At 40.2% G+C, this 18,168-nt stretch overlaps 1 protein-coding gene across 2 annotated transcripts in view; it reads right to left on the bottom strand.

Annotated features, from left to right (window-relative positions):
• Positions 1-11,552, bottom strand: part of CCDC77 (coiled-coil domain containing 77) — a 32,833-nt gene extending 21,281 nt beyond the window's left edge. Inside the window, exons 1-4 of one of the 2 annotated variants that reach the window (XM_072799464.1) lie at positions 11,475-11,552; positions 8,336-8,390; positions 4,590-4,643; positions 626-869 (exon numbers count right to left, since the gene is read on the bottom strand). In XM_072799464.1, the coding sequence (XP_072655565.1) occupies positions 626-869; positions 4,590-4,627 (282 nt within the window). In that variant the 5' untranslated portion in view covers positions 4,628-4,643; positions 8,336-8,390; positions 11,475-11,552. Of the gene's footprint in view, positions 1-625; positions 870-4,589; positions 4,644-8,335; positions 8,391-10,586; positions 10,606-11,474 lie in introns of those variants that run through there. The other variant, XM_072799463.1, reaches the window with a different exon arrangement.
• Between the last annotated feature and the right edge of the window lie 6,616 nt (positions 11,553-18,168).

Raw genomic sequence — 18,168 nt, 5'->3', positions numbered from 1 at the left:
CAGTTTGGGTTAGAAAGGAAGGACATGAAATCAGAAGCTGGCAGGCAACACTTAAAAAACTGAACTATCAGTATCTTATAACAACTGTGTATCTGAGCTACAGAGGTAAGAATGAAGTTAAAAGAAGTCAGGTATAAGGGGTGAAAGAACCAGAAGTATAAAAGAGACCAAGTCATAAGAGTTTAAGATTTAAGAGGTACAGTAGTTGAGGGGAGATTTTGATCCAGTGAGGGCCCAAAGGGTGGATAGGGAGCTAGGCTGCAGGAGAAAGGAATAAAATAATATTAATAATAAAATAAAAAATTAATAAAATAGAATTAAAAAAGAATTTTTAAAATAAAATATTTGCTTATGGGGGATCCCTGGGTGGCTCGGCGGTTTGGCACCTGCCTTCGTCCCAGGGCATGATCCTGGAGTCCCGGGATCGGGTCCCGCATCGGGCTTCCTGCATGGAGCCTGCTTCTCCCTCTGCCTGTGTCTTTGCCTCTCTGTGTGTGTCTCTCATGAATAAATAAATAAAATCTTTAAAAAAAAAAATCTGCTTATGATACGAGCTGGCACTTCTCTCAGGAATGAACAGACTCAATCAGAATCCTAAAAGGGTACAATGCATCATCCCTTTCACCTGTGCTTCACAAGCTTCTTTATAGAGCTCCAGTTTCTTCAACAGGTCTTCATTTTCTGCCTCACACTCAGCCATCTTCTTTTGGTAATATTCCAGAAGCTCCTGAGAAGGGCAGAGGACAGCCAGACGATCTTCCGTGGAAGGCAAAGGAGTTGACTCCACTGAATCCAAGAATGACATTCTCTTCCACTTGGTAGGACCACTAAAGCCACAGGTAACATCCTGTTTGGAAACAGGTGTCGGCCTATGTGAAATCAGAAAGGATATATTCATTTAACTACACGAACATTTATGAGGCATTATAATTTTTTTAAAGGATTTTACTAATTTGACAGACAGAGAGAGGGAGAGCACAACAGGAGGAGAGGGAGAGGGAAAAGTAGATTCCCCGCTGAGCAGGGAGTCCAATATGGAACTTGATCCCAGGACCCTGGGACCCTGAAAAAAGGCAGACGCCTAACCGGCTGAGCCACCCAGGTGCCCTGATGAAACATCGTAATTTCTCAAATAAAAAAGGAGTTTATGTTCTTGAAGCGCTATATAATTAAGGTGCTCATAAACCTTCAAAGTTTAATGTTCCAGGTTAGTGAATAATTTTATGAACTGGTTTCCAAATATTAAAGGCTTAAAGCTAGATTCAATAGAGGTTAGAGAGTAAAAAGATTTAAAAAATGAACTACTACCCAAGTGAGACCAGGTAATAACAAAATTTATTTTTTATTTTTATTTTTTTTAATAACAAAATTTAATACTATTAAGACGCACAGCAGAACACTATAAACTGCTGGTGGAGTCTAACTTGACACAACAGAGAGTACATTGGCAGAATCTAGTAAGATTGCATTCCTCTTGTCCTAGAGAAACTCATTCACATACATACAAGGTGACATGTGAAAATGCTTATAGCAACATTACTTGTAGTAACAAAAATGGTAAACCTTCCAGCCATCTACTCAATAGGATAATGGATAAATTGTGGTATATTCATATAAATGGAACCTTATTCAAAGTCATTAGAAACTATGGATTAGAGATACCCAAATATGAATGAGTCATCCTAACAATATCAAACGGAAAAATGTATGTAGATACATATATTGAAGATATTCCCATTTATTTAAGATTTGAACTTGCCAAATGAAACTGTTTTTAGGAACAGGTATTATAAGTGGCAAAATAATTGAGAAAAGAAACGACAAATATAAGATTCAGGATTAGAAAATATAGCCTAGTTACCACGCAATCACATTAGCATCAGAGAGGCATTTGAATTACACAGACCAAGATTAGACAAGATCAAAGGCTAATCAAAGGCTAGGTAAGAAGTTCTGTTTGTTTCGCTTTTGGCAAACAAGAGCCTTCAGCTAAAACAATGCAAGTCAGTAAACAAAACTCCCTTCAATTTACAACACAACAAAATAGACAGCAGTGTGGAGAAACTTTCTACTGTAAGCCCAGAGCTGTAGTTAACAAAGGTGATGGTCACTCAGCACCTTTAATAAATGAGTGTGTATAGCAGAGATAGTATAATTTACTTTCAGCTAGCATGAAGGAAAAAACCCTAGTATTTTCTCCATCACTAAAAGCTCTTGACAGAAATGCTCTTTTTTACCTAATGTTTCATATCTTCAGAAGGAGTTGCCTTGTAACAACTGTGGAAAATATATCAGTAGATGAACTAAGAAGTACTCCTGATATTTTGCAGGGGAGAGTTGTGGTGATGAGGATGTGTCCATCGTGGTGGAAGTTGGTTGTAGAATTAGAAGTTCCCTCTTTGCACGCTGGCTGTTTCCTCTAATCCAGGATCCACAGGCACTATACCAGGCCCACTCAAACTGCCTGGATTCAGGTGTTAACATTTAATATGTCCTAGTTTTATTATTATTTTTTAATAATAAATTTATTTTTTATTGGTGTTCAATTTGCCAACATACAGAATAACACCCAGTGCTCATCCCGTCAAGTGCCCCCCTCAGTGCCCATCACCCATTCACCCCCACCCTCCTCCCCTTCCACCACCCCTAGTTCGTTTCCCAGAGTTAGGAGTCTTTATGTTCTGTCTCCCTTTCTGATATTTCCTACCCATTTCTTCTCCCTTCCCTTCTATTCCCTTTCACTATTATTTATATTCCCCAAATGAATGAGAACCTATGTTTGTCCTTCTCCGATTGACTTACTTCACTCAGCATCATACCCTCCAGTTCCATCCACGTTGAAGCAAATGGTGGGTATTTGTCATTTCTTTTTTTTTTTTTTTTTGTATTTGTCATTTTTTTTTCATTTTTTTTCTGTATTTGTCATTTCTAGTGGCTGAGTAATATTCCATTGTATACATAAACCACATCTTCCTTATCCATTCATCTTTCGATGGACACCGAGGCTCCTTCCACAGTTTGGCTATTGTGGACATTGCTGCTATAAACATCGGGGTGCAGGTGTCCTGGCGTTTCATTGCATCTGTATCTTTGGGGTAAATCCCCAACAGTGCAATTGCTGGGTCGTAGGGCAGGTCTATTTTTAACTCTTTAAGGAACCTCCACACAGCTTTCCAGAGTGGCTGCACCACTTCACATTCCCACCAACAGTGCAAGAGAGTTCCCCTTTCTCCACATCCTCTCCAACATTTGTTGTTTCCTGCCTTGTTAATTTTCCCCATTCTTACTGGTGTGAGGTGGTATCTCATTGTGGTTTTGATTTGTATTTCCCTGATGGCAAGGGATGCAGAGCATTTTCTCATGTGCATGTTGGCCATGTCTATGTCTTCCTCTGTGAGATTTCTGTTCATGTCTTTTGCCCATTTCATGAGTGGATTGTTTGTTTCTTTGGTGTTGAGTTTAATAAGTTCTTTATAGATCTTGGAAACTAGCCCTTTATCTGATACGTCATTTGCAAATATCTTCTCCCATTCTGTAGGTTGTCTTTTAGTTTTGTTGACTGTATCCTTTGCTGTGCAAAAGCTTCTTATCTTGGGATCCCTGGGTGGCTCAGCAGTTTGGTGCCTGCCTTTGGCCCAGGGCGTGATCCTGGAGACTCGGGATCAAGTCCCACATCGGGCTCCCTGCGTGGGGCCTGCTTCTCTGTCTGTGTCTCTGCCTCTCTCTCTCTGTGTACTCATGAATGAATAAATAAAATCTTTAAAAAAAAAAAAAGCTTCTTATCTTGATGAAGTCCCAATAGTTCATTTTTGCTTTTGTTTCTTTTGCCTTCGTGGATGTATCTTGCAAGAAGTTACTGTGGCCGAGTTCAAAAAGGGTGTTGCCTGTGTTCTCCTCTAGGATTTTGATGGAATCTTGTCTCACATTTAGATCTTTCATCCATTTTGAGTTTATCTTTGTGTATGGTGCAAGAGAGTGGTCTAGTTTCATTCTTCTGCATGTGGATGTCCAATTTTCCCAGCACCATTTATTGCAGCGACTGTCTTTCTTCCAGTGGATAGTCTTTCCTCCTTTATCGAATATTAGTTGACCATAAAGTTGAGGGTCCACTTCTAGATTCTCTATTCTGTTCCACTGATCTATGTGTCTGTTTTTGTGCCAGTACCACACTGCCTTGATTTATGTCCTAGTTTTAAATCTAAATTCCACATAATAAAAATAGAAAAATGAGGTCTAATATAGTTCAAGTCCAGGGTTTGGAAACCTACTTCTAAAACCTTTCTAAAAAAAGTAAATAAATAAAAACTTTCTAGTGGGACGCCTGGGTGGCTCAATGGTTAAGCAGCTGCCTTTGGCTCAAGTCATGATCCCAGGGTCCTGGGATTGAGTCCCACATCGGGATCCCCGCAGGGAGCCGGCTTCTCCCTCTGCCGATGTCTCTGCCTGTCTTTCTGTGTCTCTCATGAATAAATAAAATCTTTAAAAATAATAAAATAAAATAAAACCTTTCTAGTTCTTAAGCTAACTCATACTTAACGGCAACAGACGTCTTTATTCTTCAACAACTTGAATATAAGCAAATGTCTTACCTTCTGCAGACAGGGGTACGCACTGGGGTAAAATTCATGCTGTCCTTTTCACACCTGTCAAATACACAAAAATTCAGAATGAGGGGTCAGGAACAGACAAAAACAGTACAGGATACACAGACTAGTTTTCTTTCCACCATCACCAGATGTACATTTTGGTGAGAAAGTGATGCTCTAAAACGCAGGATTCTTTACAGTACTTCCAAATCATAAAAATCTATGACTTTTCAATTTTTATAAGGCATTCATCATTACTATTTTTATATAAAACCCTAATGGCATCTGATGTTTGGATGGATATGCACACACAAAAGAAAAGCCTCCTTAACATGAAGGTTGTCTGCAACAAGGCAAAACTATTTTACAATCCTTTGGCTGAAACTGGAGGAAGATGAAGAAAAGTTTCTAACAAGTAAATGACAGCAAATGAAAATTAAGGTAGAGGGCCAATTATGCTAAATTTAAATTAAATACAAAGCCACGGACATTTTACCTTTATTTAGTGTGCTTTACCTATTGTTTCATCTTAGAGAAAGGAAAAATTACTTACAAACTTTATAATTTATAAGGTCCACTTACAATCTCTATTCCAATTGCTAACATAGAGCTTGGGTGCCTCTACTTGAATAATCTTATCACAAAAATTTTCATGAAGATAACCCCACAGTCAGGGAGGGAATAGGTGAGAAGGGGAGAAGTGGAAAGGGGGAAAGAAAAGAAGAAGGGGAGAAACAAGGAAGGAGAGGGGGAGGGACGGAAGGGAACGTTTATTAGCTTTAGGGAAAGCTGGCTTATCAAGCATGCTGTCAAGCCATTCTGAGATTAAGCATGATGAGGTACTATTAAAAGCATGCTCTTGGGATCCCTGGGTGGCGCAGCGGTTTGGCGCCTGCCTTTGGCCCAGGGCGCGATCCTGGAGACCCGGGATCGAATCCCACGTCGGGCTCCCGGTGCATGGAGCCTGCTTCTCCCTCTGCCTGTGTCTCTGCCTCTCTCTCTCTCTCTGTGACTATCATAAATAAATAAAAATTTAAAAAAAAAAAAAGAATTAAAAAAAATAAATAAAAGCATGCTCTTAAAAAAAAAAAAAAGCATGCTCTTTTAATTGGTTTTAGTTTGTTTGTAATCTTCAGTCCTTTGGAGAAGAATTTTGTGAACAAGAGTGAAAAGAGAAAATCATTCTTGTTAATTCTATATACCATTTCCCCTACTCAGAAACCGAGAGTGCCTCTGCTCCTCCTTGAAACCTTTCATCATTTGGCTTCTAGGATACCACGTGTTCCTGCTCTTCTTTTTTCCTCACTGATCATTAATTTTCGGTCACTGCTAGTTCTTCCTCCTCTTTATCTATACTTATTGCCTTGGTGACTGCATAAAGTGTCTGTTTTAGTTAGGGACGCTTAGGTGGCTCAGTGGTTGACTGTCTGCCTTCAGCTCAGGTCACGATCCTGGGATCCAGTCTCACATCAGGCTCCCTGATCAGCAGGGAGTCTGCTTCTTCCTCTCCTTCTGCCCCACCCCCTTAGTCTTGTTCCCTCTCTCCCTAATAAAAATCTTTTTTTTTTTAATTTTTTTTTTAATTTTTATTTATTTATGATAGTCACAGAGAGAGAAAGAGAGGCAGAGACACAGGCAGAGAGAAGCAGGCTCCATGCTCCGGGAGCCCGACGTGGGAATCGATCCTGGGTCTCCAGGATCACGCCCTAGGCCAAAGGCAGGCGCCCAACCGCTGCGCCACCCAGGGATCCCTCTCCCTAATAAAAATCTTAAAAAGAAAAATAAAGGGGATCCCTGGGTGGCGCAGCGGTTTGGCGCCTGCCTTTGGCCCAGGGCGCGATCCTGGAGACCCGGGATCAAATCCCGCGTCGGGCTCCCGGTGCATGGAGCCTGCTTCTCCCTCTGCCTGTGTCTCTGCCTCTCTCTCTCTCTCTGTGCAACTATCATAAATAAATAAAAATTAAAAAAAAAAAAAAGAAAAAGAAAGTATCAGTCTTAATTAAACATCTCGTACACTCTAATGGTTTTCAAAGTCCTATTTCCAGTGCTAATCCTGCCCTCCACTCCACTCATACCTCTCTCATTGCCTTTCCATATCTCCACTTGGATATTTTATAGGTCCCTCAAGCTTAACAAGTCCAAAACCAAGTTCCTGATACATACCTACCACAAAAACCTGTTCTTGTCTCAGAATTCTACATTCCAGTAATTACTACCTCAATCTTGCCAGTTGTTTATGACCAAAAAAACTTAACTGGAGAAACTTTACTCTTCTTACATGCTATACTCAATCTGTGAGCAAAGCCTATTGGCTCTACCATCAAAATACCTAGAATCTGACAATTATTCATGCCAATACTTCCCTAGTCAACCCACTATAATATCTTGCTTGGAAGACTAGGATAGCCTCTTTAACTGGTCTCTTTGCTTCTAATCTCAAGTCCAAGCCCTGCAGTCTACCTTCACCCAGCAGTTACAGTGATTATTTATTTAAGGATTGTATTTATTTATTTGAGAGAGAGCTAGCAAGAGAGAACATGAGCAGGGGGGAGAGGGAAAAGAAGGCTCCCCACTGAGCAGAAAGCCCACTGTGGGGTTGAAGGCAGATGCTTAACCGAATGAGCCACCCAGGCACCCCTAGAGGGATTATTTAAAATGTTAAGTTAAGGGTAGCCCAGGTGGCTCAGCGGTTTAGTACTGCCTTCAGCCCAGGGCATGATTCTGGAGACCTGGGATCGAGTCCCATGTCCAGCCCCCTGCATGGAGCCTGCTTCTCCCTCTGCCTGTGTTTCTGCCCCCCTTTCTCTCTCTCCCTGTGTCTCTCATAAATAAGTAAAATCTTTAAAAAATAAATAAAATAAAATGTTAAGTCAAAACACAAAACTCCTCTGCTCAAAAGCCTCTGAGACTTTTTTTTAGTCAGAGAGCCAATGTCTTTAAAATGGCTTCCAAGGTCCTACATGATCCAGCTACCCCAGGACCTCTGTGACTCCACCTAAGACTCTCCCACTTCAGCATTGGCCTCTGCTGTTCCTTAAACATACCAGACAAACTTTTACTTCAGATTTCAAACTTCTACTTTATGATGTTCTTTTCCCATTTATCTTTGTATGGCTTGCTCCTTCTCCTTGAGGGTTCTAGTGTTACCTTCTTAATGAAGTCTTCCCTGACCATCTGGCATTCCCTTACCCACCTTCTCTGCTTTTATCACCCTCTGATGTATTTATTTATTAACTCCCCACGCTGGAACATGGAAACTCACTAAGTGCAGGCATTTTTTTAACCTATTGCTTTCACTGATATATCCCCGGTGACTACAATAGTGCCTGGTTCAGTAGATGTTCAATCAATTTTTTAAAAAATCCTCAAAAAAAAAAAAATCCTCAATATGGGGGATCCCTGGGTGGCTCAGAGGTTTAGTGCCTGCCTTTGGCCGGGGGCATGATCCTGGAGTCCCGGGATCAAGTCCCGCGTCGGGCTCCCTGCATGGAGCCTGCTTCTCCCCCTCTGCCTGTGTCTCTGCCTCTCTCTCTCTATCATGAATAAATAAAAAAATTTTAAAAAATCCTCAATATGAATCTGAAAGTCTGCTCAATATCTTTTTCTTTGACTGATCAGTCTATCCAATTTAGCTAGAAAATCAGTTTCTGCTTCTATCATTCCATTAGCTTTCTTCTGCTGACCAACCCTTCAAATATACCATCTCTTTCTCACACTCCTTTAAAAAGATTATTCTCCTTCAAACTCACCTCCTTCCACAAAACTTCTTCAAATTGGGCAAATTTGTCCCTTGTAAAAAATAACCTAGAAAATAAAAATAGTAAATTGGGTTGGTATAGTAAGATTACAGGCAATATTTTTTAACAGCTTTATTGAGATATAATCCACATTCCATATAACTCATTCAAAGTGTACAATTCAAAGATTTTAGTATATTCAGATATGTGCAACCATTACAACTATAGAACATTTCCATCATTTCAAAAAATCCTATATCCTTTAGCCATCACCCCTGTGCTCCACCTCCCCCCAAGCCCTAAGCAATCTCTTTTCTATTTCTATAGATCTTCCTATTTTGGACTTCCATATAAATGAGATTTCACAGTATGTGGTCTTTTATGGCTGGCTATGACAGGTTTCCTTCACTTAGCATGTTTTCAAGGTTCATCCATGTTATACTATGTATTAGTTCTTCATTCCTTTATATGGCCAAGTAACATTTCATTTTATGAGTACAGTATGACATTTTAAAGATGAATGTTCTAAACTGCTCTAAAACTATTTAAGAGTAACTTGGGACTTGTTTCAAAATAATTTTTTGAGTCGTTTTGTTTGTTTTCTTAAGTAACCTCTATGCCCAATGTGGGGCTCAAACTCAAGACCCCAAGATCAAGAACTGCATGCTCAGGACACTAGCTAGCTCAGTCAGTTGGGCGGCCGACTCTCAGTTTCAGCTCAGGTCATGATCTCGGGGTCCTGGGATTGAGCCCTGTGTTGGACTCCATGCTTAGTAGGCAGCCTGCTTAAAAATTCTCTCTCCCTCCGCCCCTTCCACCATTGGCGTACATGCTATCTCTAATAAATAAATGAATAAATCTTAAAAAAAAAAAGTTGCATGCTCTATCAATTGAGCCAGCCAGGTGCCACAGAATAACAATATCTCTGGAACTTTAAAAGAGCCTTTCAAACAACCTGTAACCTCTCTTCTTCCTCGTAGTGACTGTCCTCACTCCTCTCTCCTATGACTACTGCACATCTACAAAAAGTAGTCTACATTCACATCTCATTTAGTTTTTTAATGTCTCACAATCTGACTTCTCCTACATCTGGAAGGCAGCTATTCTCACCACTATCCCAATGTCTACAACATCTGAACTGAAGTTGGTCAGCAGACAACCAAATGAATAAATTCAACTACTTTCTTGGTTTCCCATCCTCCATCCAACAAGTCACTCCTTGATTTGTATGCTTAATTTGACAGTGTTGATCACTTTAAAAAATATTGTAGTTCAGAGCTTGGGCTCTGAAATCAAAACAGACTTGGGTTTGAGTCAAACCTCTGTCCCTTATTAGCTGTGTGAAAAGGCAAGATATTTCACCTCTCTATACTGCAGTTATTAAAAGATGGAGAGAATAGCATATATCATAAGTAGGTGTAAGGGTTAAAGGAAATAATGAATAAAAGACCTGAGCACAGTTTCTGACACATAAGTGTTCAAATGAAGATTACCATTATTTTTACTGATAATTTTCCTCTCTTGGTTCAAAAAGTTGTCTTCAACTTTTCCTACTTCCTCTACCCATTGGAACATTATTATTTCCACTGCTTTTACGAGTACCTCTATTATCTAAAACACTATCTGGCACAGAGTAATAACTACTTACTGAACAAATAAATGACATCTTTCAATATCCTAGCTTGAATTTCCAATTACAGAACCTACATGTTCCATTGGAGCTTAAAATATCTAACTCAAAAAAAGTCTAACTTAAAACACCACTCAAGTCACCTAATTTTTAGCCCTTCAAAGCTACTTCAGCATCTTCCAAGCAACGCGGACTTTAAAAATTTAAATTCATCATTCCATACTCCTTCTCTTGACCCTCATCCAATCATATGAAAATCCTGTATACTCTATTTGGGAATAACCATGTTAATTCAAGATTTCCATATCTTCTTACCCACCCTACTACAAGGGCTTAACTATTCTATCTACCCCTTATCTCCCATGGACCATATTCTTAGAAGTCATAAAATTCATCAGTGGCTCCTGATAGCCTAATGCATTAAATCTAATTAAACCTAGACATCATGAAGTTCTAAGGTCCAAACCTACCTCTCCTAATTTCCCTCTACTCTCTTAAATCAACCCCAGATGCAGATAATTTCTTGCCTCCATGCCCTTGTTGGTGAGCTTCCCCTCAGCTAGAACATAACTCTCTCCACTGTCATAATTTTACTTAGTGGAACCCAGTCAGTACCTGAAAACTCAATATTACCTCCTTCATCTCTTTGCTGAGTTCTTTCCATCCAAATTGATCTACCAAAATGATCTAACTGCAAAAGAACCGCAAATGTAATTCTCTAAAAGTTAACATAACAGGGGCATCCCGGGTGGCTCAGAGGTTTGGCGCCTGCCTTCGGCCCAGGGCGTGATCCTGGAGACCCGGGATCAAGTCCCACGTCGGGCTCCCTGCATGGAGCCTGCTTCTCCCTCTGCCTATGTCTCTGCCTCTCTCTCTCTCTGTCTCTCCTGAATAAATAAAATCTTAAAAAAAATAAAAATTAACAGGCGTTAACAAAGAACAGAGTTCTTTGTTGCTGTCATTTCTCTCACGATAGGTATGTTCCCTGCAGATAAACGGGCTTTATTCATCACTGTATCCCCCAAAAGAACAATGCCTTTGTTTATAGATAAGTTAATGGGTTTCAGGTAGCTTCTTCTATTCTTCTACCTCTGTGATATCTTCGTTTAGGGTTGTTGCTGTTTTAATACAGCCTTACATCTCCTTACAGCATACCTTGATTAGCACTTTGACATTCACTTTATTTACCCCCACAACAACTTTGCTAAGTATTTTTATTATTCCTTAATTCTACAAATAAGGGAACTGAGGGCTTGGACTATCTTGGGATGAGGGAATACTGGAACGCATTTCCAGGACCATCAAATTCTATATTCCTTTTTACATTTCATCCCGTTTGCTGCCTCCCTCATCGCCACGGCTCCCAGGTCCTCCAATACCCCAAAACCTTCCACTTTGTCTATTCTTTCTTCCGGTACCCGCACTGACTTCTCCCTCATTAGGGTTTTGTTTGTTTTTTGTTTTTAGTCCAAGGCCCCATTCCCTAACCCCTGCACCCTAAACCCAAAACTCTATACTCACGCCACACTAAGCCTCCGAGTCAGAAACCCCCAACCGAAAAACAAAACTTAAATCCGGTAGCGTCGCGGCGCCACTGAGCGTGCACGAATCCGTCCAATCGCCCACAAGTTTACATGGCCCTTTGGACGGCGCACCAATAAGAAGGCTATTCACACATTCCCCGCCTTTCCTTGCTTTGCGTCTAACTGCGCAGAGATCGCCGGGAAATGTAGTTTTACTTCCACACACTGCTTCCGGGAGGAGACTGTAAACCGATTGCAATCCAGCCGGTCCCAGTACCGGCGGTATGGTGTTCGGGGTCAGAACGCACTAGTTTTGGGCACCCCCAGTTTAAGCTTGCTCAACTGCTTTGTTTTCACGAAAAATTATGCAGAAACGCGATGCATACTTATGGAATGGGTCGCAAGATTACTATGTGTTCCTTGTATCAAGGTGAAGATTATAAGAGAGTTTCTCCTTCAATGACCTGGTGGCCTACAGTCAAGATAGGACCTGTGGTTCAATTTCTACAATCAGAGGATTATGTATATAAATGCTACTATTTTTGTTAGTAGATACTACTTCCTTTTCCTGAAAGATGTGAAAAACTGGCTTTAATCATATTAAACTAGTGCAAAACTCAATTGCAGTCTCATTTTCCAGAAGACCAGTAGGGGGAAAGGCACTTCAGTCTCAGAGCTGCAGCTACTGCTATGGAAAAGCTGGGAAAAAAAAAAAAAAAAAGAAAAGCTGGGACTTCTCACTGGTGTAACTTGACATCTACTAAGTTTACTTTTTTCTACCTTGTGATTTTTCTCTGTTAATTATGTCAAGATCTTCCCAGACACTTTAAAGAGAGAGAGAGATCTTCCCAGACATATGAACTCGGTATTTTTTTTTCTTTTGATCCTTTTTTTTTTTTTTTAAACAAAATCATGGTGATCTTATCTTCGTACTGGCTCTCAAATAGTATATATTCTATAAGATATTCTTCCTTTTTATTTCTACTCTGTGTCTCATTACCTTTCACTTGGGCTACTACAATAGGTTTCTAACTGGTGTTTTTTTCTTTTTCTAATCCATTCTATAAAAGGTGATTCTTTTTTTAAAAGCACACTTTTGGACATGTTGCACTCCTGCTCATAAATTTTTGGTGATTTCCTGAAGAGTAGAGAGTAAGTTCAGATAGTAATATGGCATTCAAATACTGACACAAGCTAACTCTACTTATCTCTATTATATAATAATTAACTGGTTATTTTATGAATGTAGCATGGACTTTCTTTTTGAATCACATCCTTCCTTTTATCTGGATTGGCCCTTGCCATGAATCTTTACCCGTGAAATTCCTACCAAGGTCAACACAAATACTATTTCCTTTATTGGAAGTAATCCCTTCTGGTTTGATGTTCATTAAGCAATTTGTCATTATATTTTTACAACATAGCTTCTGTTTAAGTGTCATCAATCTTAAGCCCTTCTCTAGCCACACTATCCCCCCTTACCACCCTTCACTCCCTGCCTTCTCTACTTTTACAAGGTCTTATTGGCACCTAAAATAATTTATATTTATCAGCTTTTTTTTTTATGATAGTCACACACACACAGAGAGAGAGAGAGGCAGAGACATAGGCAGAGGGAGAAGCAGGCTCCATGCACCAGGAGCCCGATGTGGGATTCAATCCTGGGTCTCCAGGATCACGCCCTGGGCCAAAGGCAGGCGCTAAACCGCTGCGCCACCCAGGGATCCCATTCTTATTGTTTTGAATCCCCTCACCACTAGAAAGTAAGCTGTATGCTTTGTTGTTGTTGTTCATGTCATACATCCAGCATCTGGAAGAGTGCCTGGCACATAGCAGATGCTCAAAAGTTGTTGCCAAAGGAATAAATGCGCATATAACATTCCTCCCTACATCTGTTGCCTGTCTTGTTAGATTGCTCTTCTTCCATTCTATGTCAAGATTAATGTATCATCCTTCATTCAAACATCAAAGGGTTATTCTCAACCCCTCCCTCATTCACGACTACCTAACATCAGATTGATTTTCTTCTTTTTTAAACACTCTGGCGGTAGAGGACCAATTAAGAACAACACTTGAAGATCTGGGAGGCTGCAATGATAATTCATATGAAGGAAAAGGCCTAACTAAACAAGGGAGGCAATAATGGAACTATAAAGAGGAAAATGGAAGATATTTAAAAGTTCCAGTTGACCGGATCCAGGACAGGGAGACTAGCTGACATTTATCAGAATGGGAAATACAAGCAGCACAGGGCTGGCTCAGTCAGTGAAGCATGTGACTGTGACTCATGATCTTGGGGTTGTGAGTTCGAGCCCCATGTTGGATGTGGAGGTTACTTTTTAAAAAATGAAAAATATAAGATGAAGAGTATGTATGGAGGCTATGAGAAGAACAGCCTGGGAAACTCCTAGTTGGTATATTCTCCTGCTTGGGGCCTTTACTTCTCTAGTCAGCTTAGTTCTGTGGCACATAACATTGTTCTTTCCAGTAATCAGACCTTGTTTTCTTTGTCCTCCTGCTCTGACAGTGCTGATAATCCCTACACTTCAGATTATTTTTACCATTTGCCTTCCTTCGATGTGTGCTGCTGGAGAACGTTTCACATTTATGGGAGATATCACCGTAAATTTACAGTCTCTCAGGGCACGTAGGTGGCTCAGTTGGTTAAGCTCTGGCTCTTGGTTTCAGCTTAGTTTGTGATCTTGGAATGGTGAGATCAAGCCCCATATTAGGTTCTATGCTCAGTGGGGAGTCTGCTTGAGATTTTCTTGTTATCTCTTATTATTTTTCAACTTCCCGTTCTCCTAATGGAGAATAATTTTAAAAAGTTCTTCCTTCTCAGCGCTGAGGCCCACTCACTACACTTCACTAGCTTGTGAAGACTTTCTCTGGTTCCCCTTCAGTAACTTCCATCTTCCTGTGCCCAGCCTTTCCTCCACAGCCAAGAACCTTGAGTCCATGCTTGCTTCTTTTCTTCACCTCCCATTCACTTCCCAACTACTAGAAAGGGATTTTGACTCCAAATTTATTGAAATTGTTTTATGATCTACTAATTGCTAGATTTTTTTTTTATGATAGTCACAGAGAGAGAGAGAGAGAGAGAGAGAGGCGCAGAGACACAGGCAGAGGGAGAAGCAGGCTCCATGCACCGGGAGCCCGACGTGGGATTCGATCCCGGGTCTCCAGGATCGTGCCCTGGGCCAGGCAGGCACCAAACCGCTGTGCCACCCAGGGATCCCCTAATTGCTAGATTGATCACTTCTTTTTTTTTTTTTTTAAAGATTTTATTTTTTCATGAGAGACAGTAACACAGGCAGAGAGAGAAGCAGGCTCCATGCAGGAAGCCAGGATCCTAGGATCACGCCCTGGGCTGAAGGAAGACGCTCAACTGCTGAGCCACCCAGGCATCCCGATGGATCACTTCTTAAGTTGTCTTATCCCATCCTTTCTGGCATTTTATACTGTTGCTAACTTTCATCTTTTTCTCCAAGTTCTCTTCATTTGACAACTGTTAAAGCACTCTCAAATCACTCTCTCCATTCATTCTTAATGTCACATGCTGGTTTTTCTTTTTAAGGTGAAAGAGCTATTGCCTTCCTGGAAAAACATAACTTAAACTTCTGGTTTCTCTTGCTTGTGCAGGAGGAACCATAGGCTTCATAACAATAATACATATGAAAGTAAGAATAAATATAACTAAGAAACATGTATTTGGTATGTTTCCCAACCTCACTTAATGCTGAATTTAAGAAATAATAGCTCTTGTGGCACCTGGGTGGCTCAGTTGATTAAACATCTGCCTTTGGCTCAGATCATGATCTTAGGGTCCTGGGATCCTGCATCTGGCTCCCTGCTCAGCAGGGAGTCTGCTTCTCTGCCACTCCCCTGCTCGTGTTCTCCCTCTCAAATAAGTAAGTAAATAAATAAATCTTAAAAAAAATAATAATAATAATGGGGGCAGCCCCGGTGGCGCAGCGGTTTAGCGCCGCCTGTAGCCCAGGGCATGATCCTGGAGACCTGGGATCAAGTCCCACGTCGGGCTCGCTGCATGGTGCCTGCTTCTCCCTCTGCCTGTGTCTCTGCCTCTCTCTCTACCTGTGTCTCTATGAATAAATAAATAAAATCTTTAAAAACATAATGGTTCTTGCCCTCTGAGAGATCACAGAAAAACGACAATGCACATACAAACATATTAAAGGAAATATGAGTACTCAAAAAGTATGTGCCTGTCCAGGGAGCCTACACCAGGAAAAAGAAGAAATAACTAGTACCGATGTTTTAATTGTGAAAAATCACAGGGCAGGGGCGTCTGGGTGGCTCAGTTGTTAAGCATCTACCTTCAGCTCAGGTCATGATCTCATCATGGTCCTGGAATCAAGCCCCTTGTTGGGCTCCCTGCTCAGTGGAGAGTCTGCTTCTCCCTCTTCCTCTCCCTCTATGATCACTCTGGATCTCTCTCTCTCTCAAATAAATAAATAAAATCTTTTATTAAAAAAGAAAAATTAGGGATCCCTGGGTGGCTCAGCAGTTTAGTGCCTGCCTTTGGCCCAGGGTGTGATCCTGGAGTCCCAGGATCGAATCCCACATCAGGCTCCCTGCATGGAGCCTGCTTTTCCCTCTGCCTGTGTCTCTGCCTCTCTCTCTGTGTGTGTCTCTCATGAATGAATGAATGAATGAATGAATAAATAAATAAATAAATAAATAAATAAATAAATAAAATCTTTAAAAAAGAAAAAAGAAAAATCACAGGGCAGAGAGAACATAGAAGACTGATGTTTATCATTTCCTTTCCTTTATTACCACTTATATTTGTATTATCATGTGTAGGTTGGTACATAATAGTAAATAAGGTCTGTGTTATCAGTTCTTTATGAAGGCATCTGCGATATAGAAAATTATTGATAAAATATTTGAAATCAATTTGAGCTGATCCAAACCAAGTATGAGAATGCTTTACCCAGGTTTTTGTTTTATTTATTTATTTATTTATTTATTTATTTATAAAGATTTTATTTATTTATCCATAGACACAGAGAGAGAGAGGCAGAGACACAGGCAGAGGGAGAAGCAGGCTCCATGCAAGGAACCCGATGTGGGACTCGATGTGGGACTCGATTCCGGGTCTCCAGGATCACACCCCAGGCTGCAGGCGGCGCCAAACTGCTGCGCACGGGGGCTGCCCTTTGTTGTTGTTTTAATTGTTATTGTTGTTTTATTATGGCATTTGGCTTTACTCTTGAGTTCACCCAGTTTTTTAGGGTAGAAATTCTTGGTACATTATTTCACAAATTATGCAAATATTTTGGCAAATCTAAATCTAAATTTAGATTCAAAAGACATGTTTTGCCTAGGGAATAAGTGTAATTCTACACTTACTCCCATTTGGAAAAGAGGATATCAAATTAAATTCCAGAACTAAATCACAATCCAGGAAAGACAGCAAAGGAACTTACAAACTGAAAAATACATTATATTATTTAAAAAGTGTTTTAAGCAACTTCTACCCCCAAACGTGGAGCCCAAACTCACAACCCTGATATCAAGAGTTGCACGCTCTTCCAACTGAGCTAGCCAGGTGGCCCACATTATATTATCTTTGAGGCAATGTTCTTAGAAGAATATTCATGGTTTTGCCCCTGAATAGAACAGAATAGAATGTGCCCATATTTATTGGTAACCTTGTGCCTTGCCTTATAACCATCCTTTATCTGCTGAGTACAAAAGAATAGATGATTAAGAATCCACTAAAAGTCACATAAGTCACATTCAAATAAATAATACAATGTCTTGGGCAAAACAAGCTGTGGGTATTCTGCGGAAAGGTAGACAGACTAAATAAGAGTGTTCAAATAATTTGATTCGAAAGTAGTTGTTGATACATTAATTAAGGGAGGACAATAGAAATAGTTTTTATAGACCTTAATTTTAGGTGCAAATATTTTCATTAATTATCTTAGAGAAAAGATAAAATAAAAACTATCACTTACATGTGAAGAGTATGTCAAGTTTAAGTTCTTTGCAAAAATTGTGGAATTTTAAGGTAATGGTGAAACCCATAATAAAATTTAATTAGTATGCATTGTAGGAGAAGAAATTGTATTTTAGGAGAAGAAAAAGAAAGCATATATAGAAGAGCTTTGGTTAAGAGGCTACATTTATACCAGAATTTTGAACATAGAGACCAACAGATCTTTCATTTAAACATTAAGATATGTAGGAGAAAGTTATAAAAGAAAGGATTAATTCAACAATGAATGGCAGCACTTCATAAGAATTTGTTTTTGTTTTCTAAGTAGGCTCCACACTTCCCATGGGGCTTGCACTCATGACCTTGAGATCAAGAGTTGCTCACACTACTGACTGAGCCAGCCAAGTGCCCTATTTTTTGTTTTGGTTTTTATTTTCATAAGAATTTAGAGATAACACACCAGCATCTAGCCTATATCAGTTCTGATGACTCTGGTAGGTAAAGTGATCAAAAAGATTTTTAAATGCAATATTTCGGGATCCCTGGGTGACGCAGCGGTTTGGCGCCTGCCTTTGGCCCAGGGTGCGATCCTGGAGACCCGGGATCGAATCCCACATCAGGCTCCCGGTGCATGGAGCCTGCTTCTCCCTCTGCCTATGTCTCTGCCTCTCTCTCTCTCTCTCTCTGTGTCTATCATAAATAAATAAAAATTAAAAAAAAATAA

The sequence above is a fragment of the Canis lupus genome, chromosome 25, assembly GCF_048164855.1.
Source record: "Canis lupus baileyi chromosome 25, mCanLup2.hap1, whole genome shotgun sequence".
Classification (NCBI taxonomy): Eukaryota; Metazoa; Chordata; class Mammalia; order Carnivora; family Canidae; genus Canis; species Canis lupus.
This window is presented reverse-complemented; position numbering and strand designations above follow the sequence as displayed.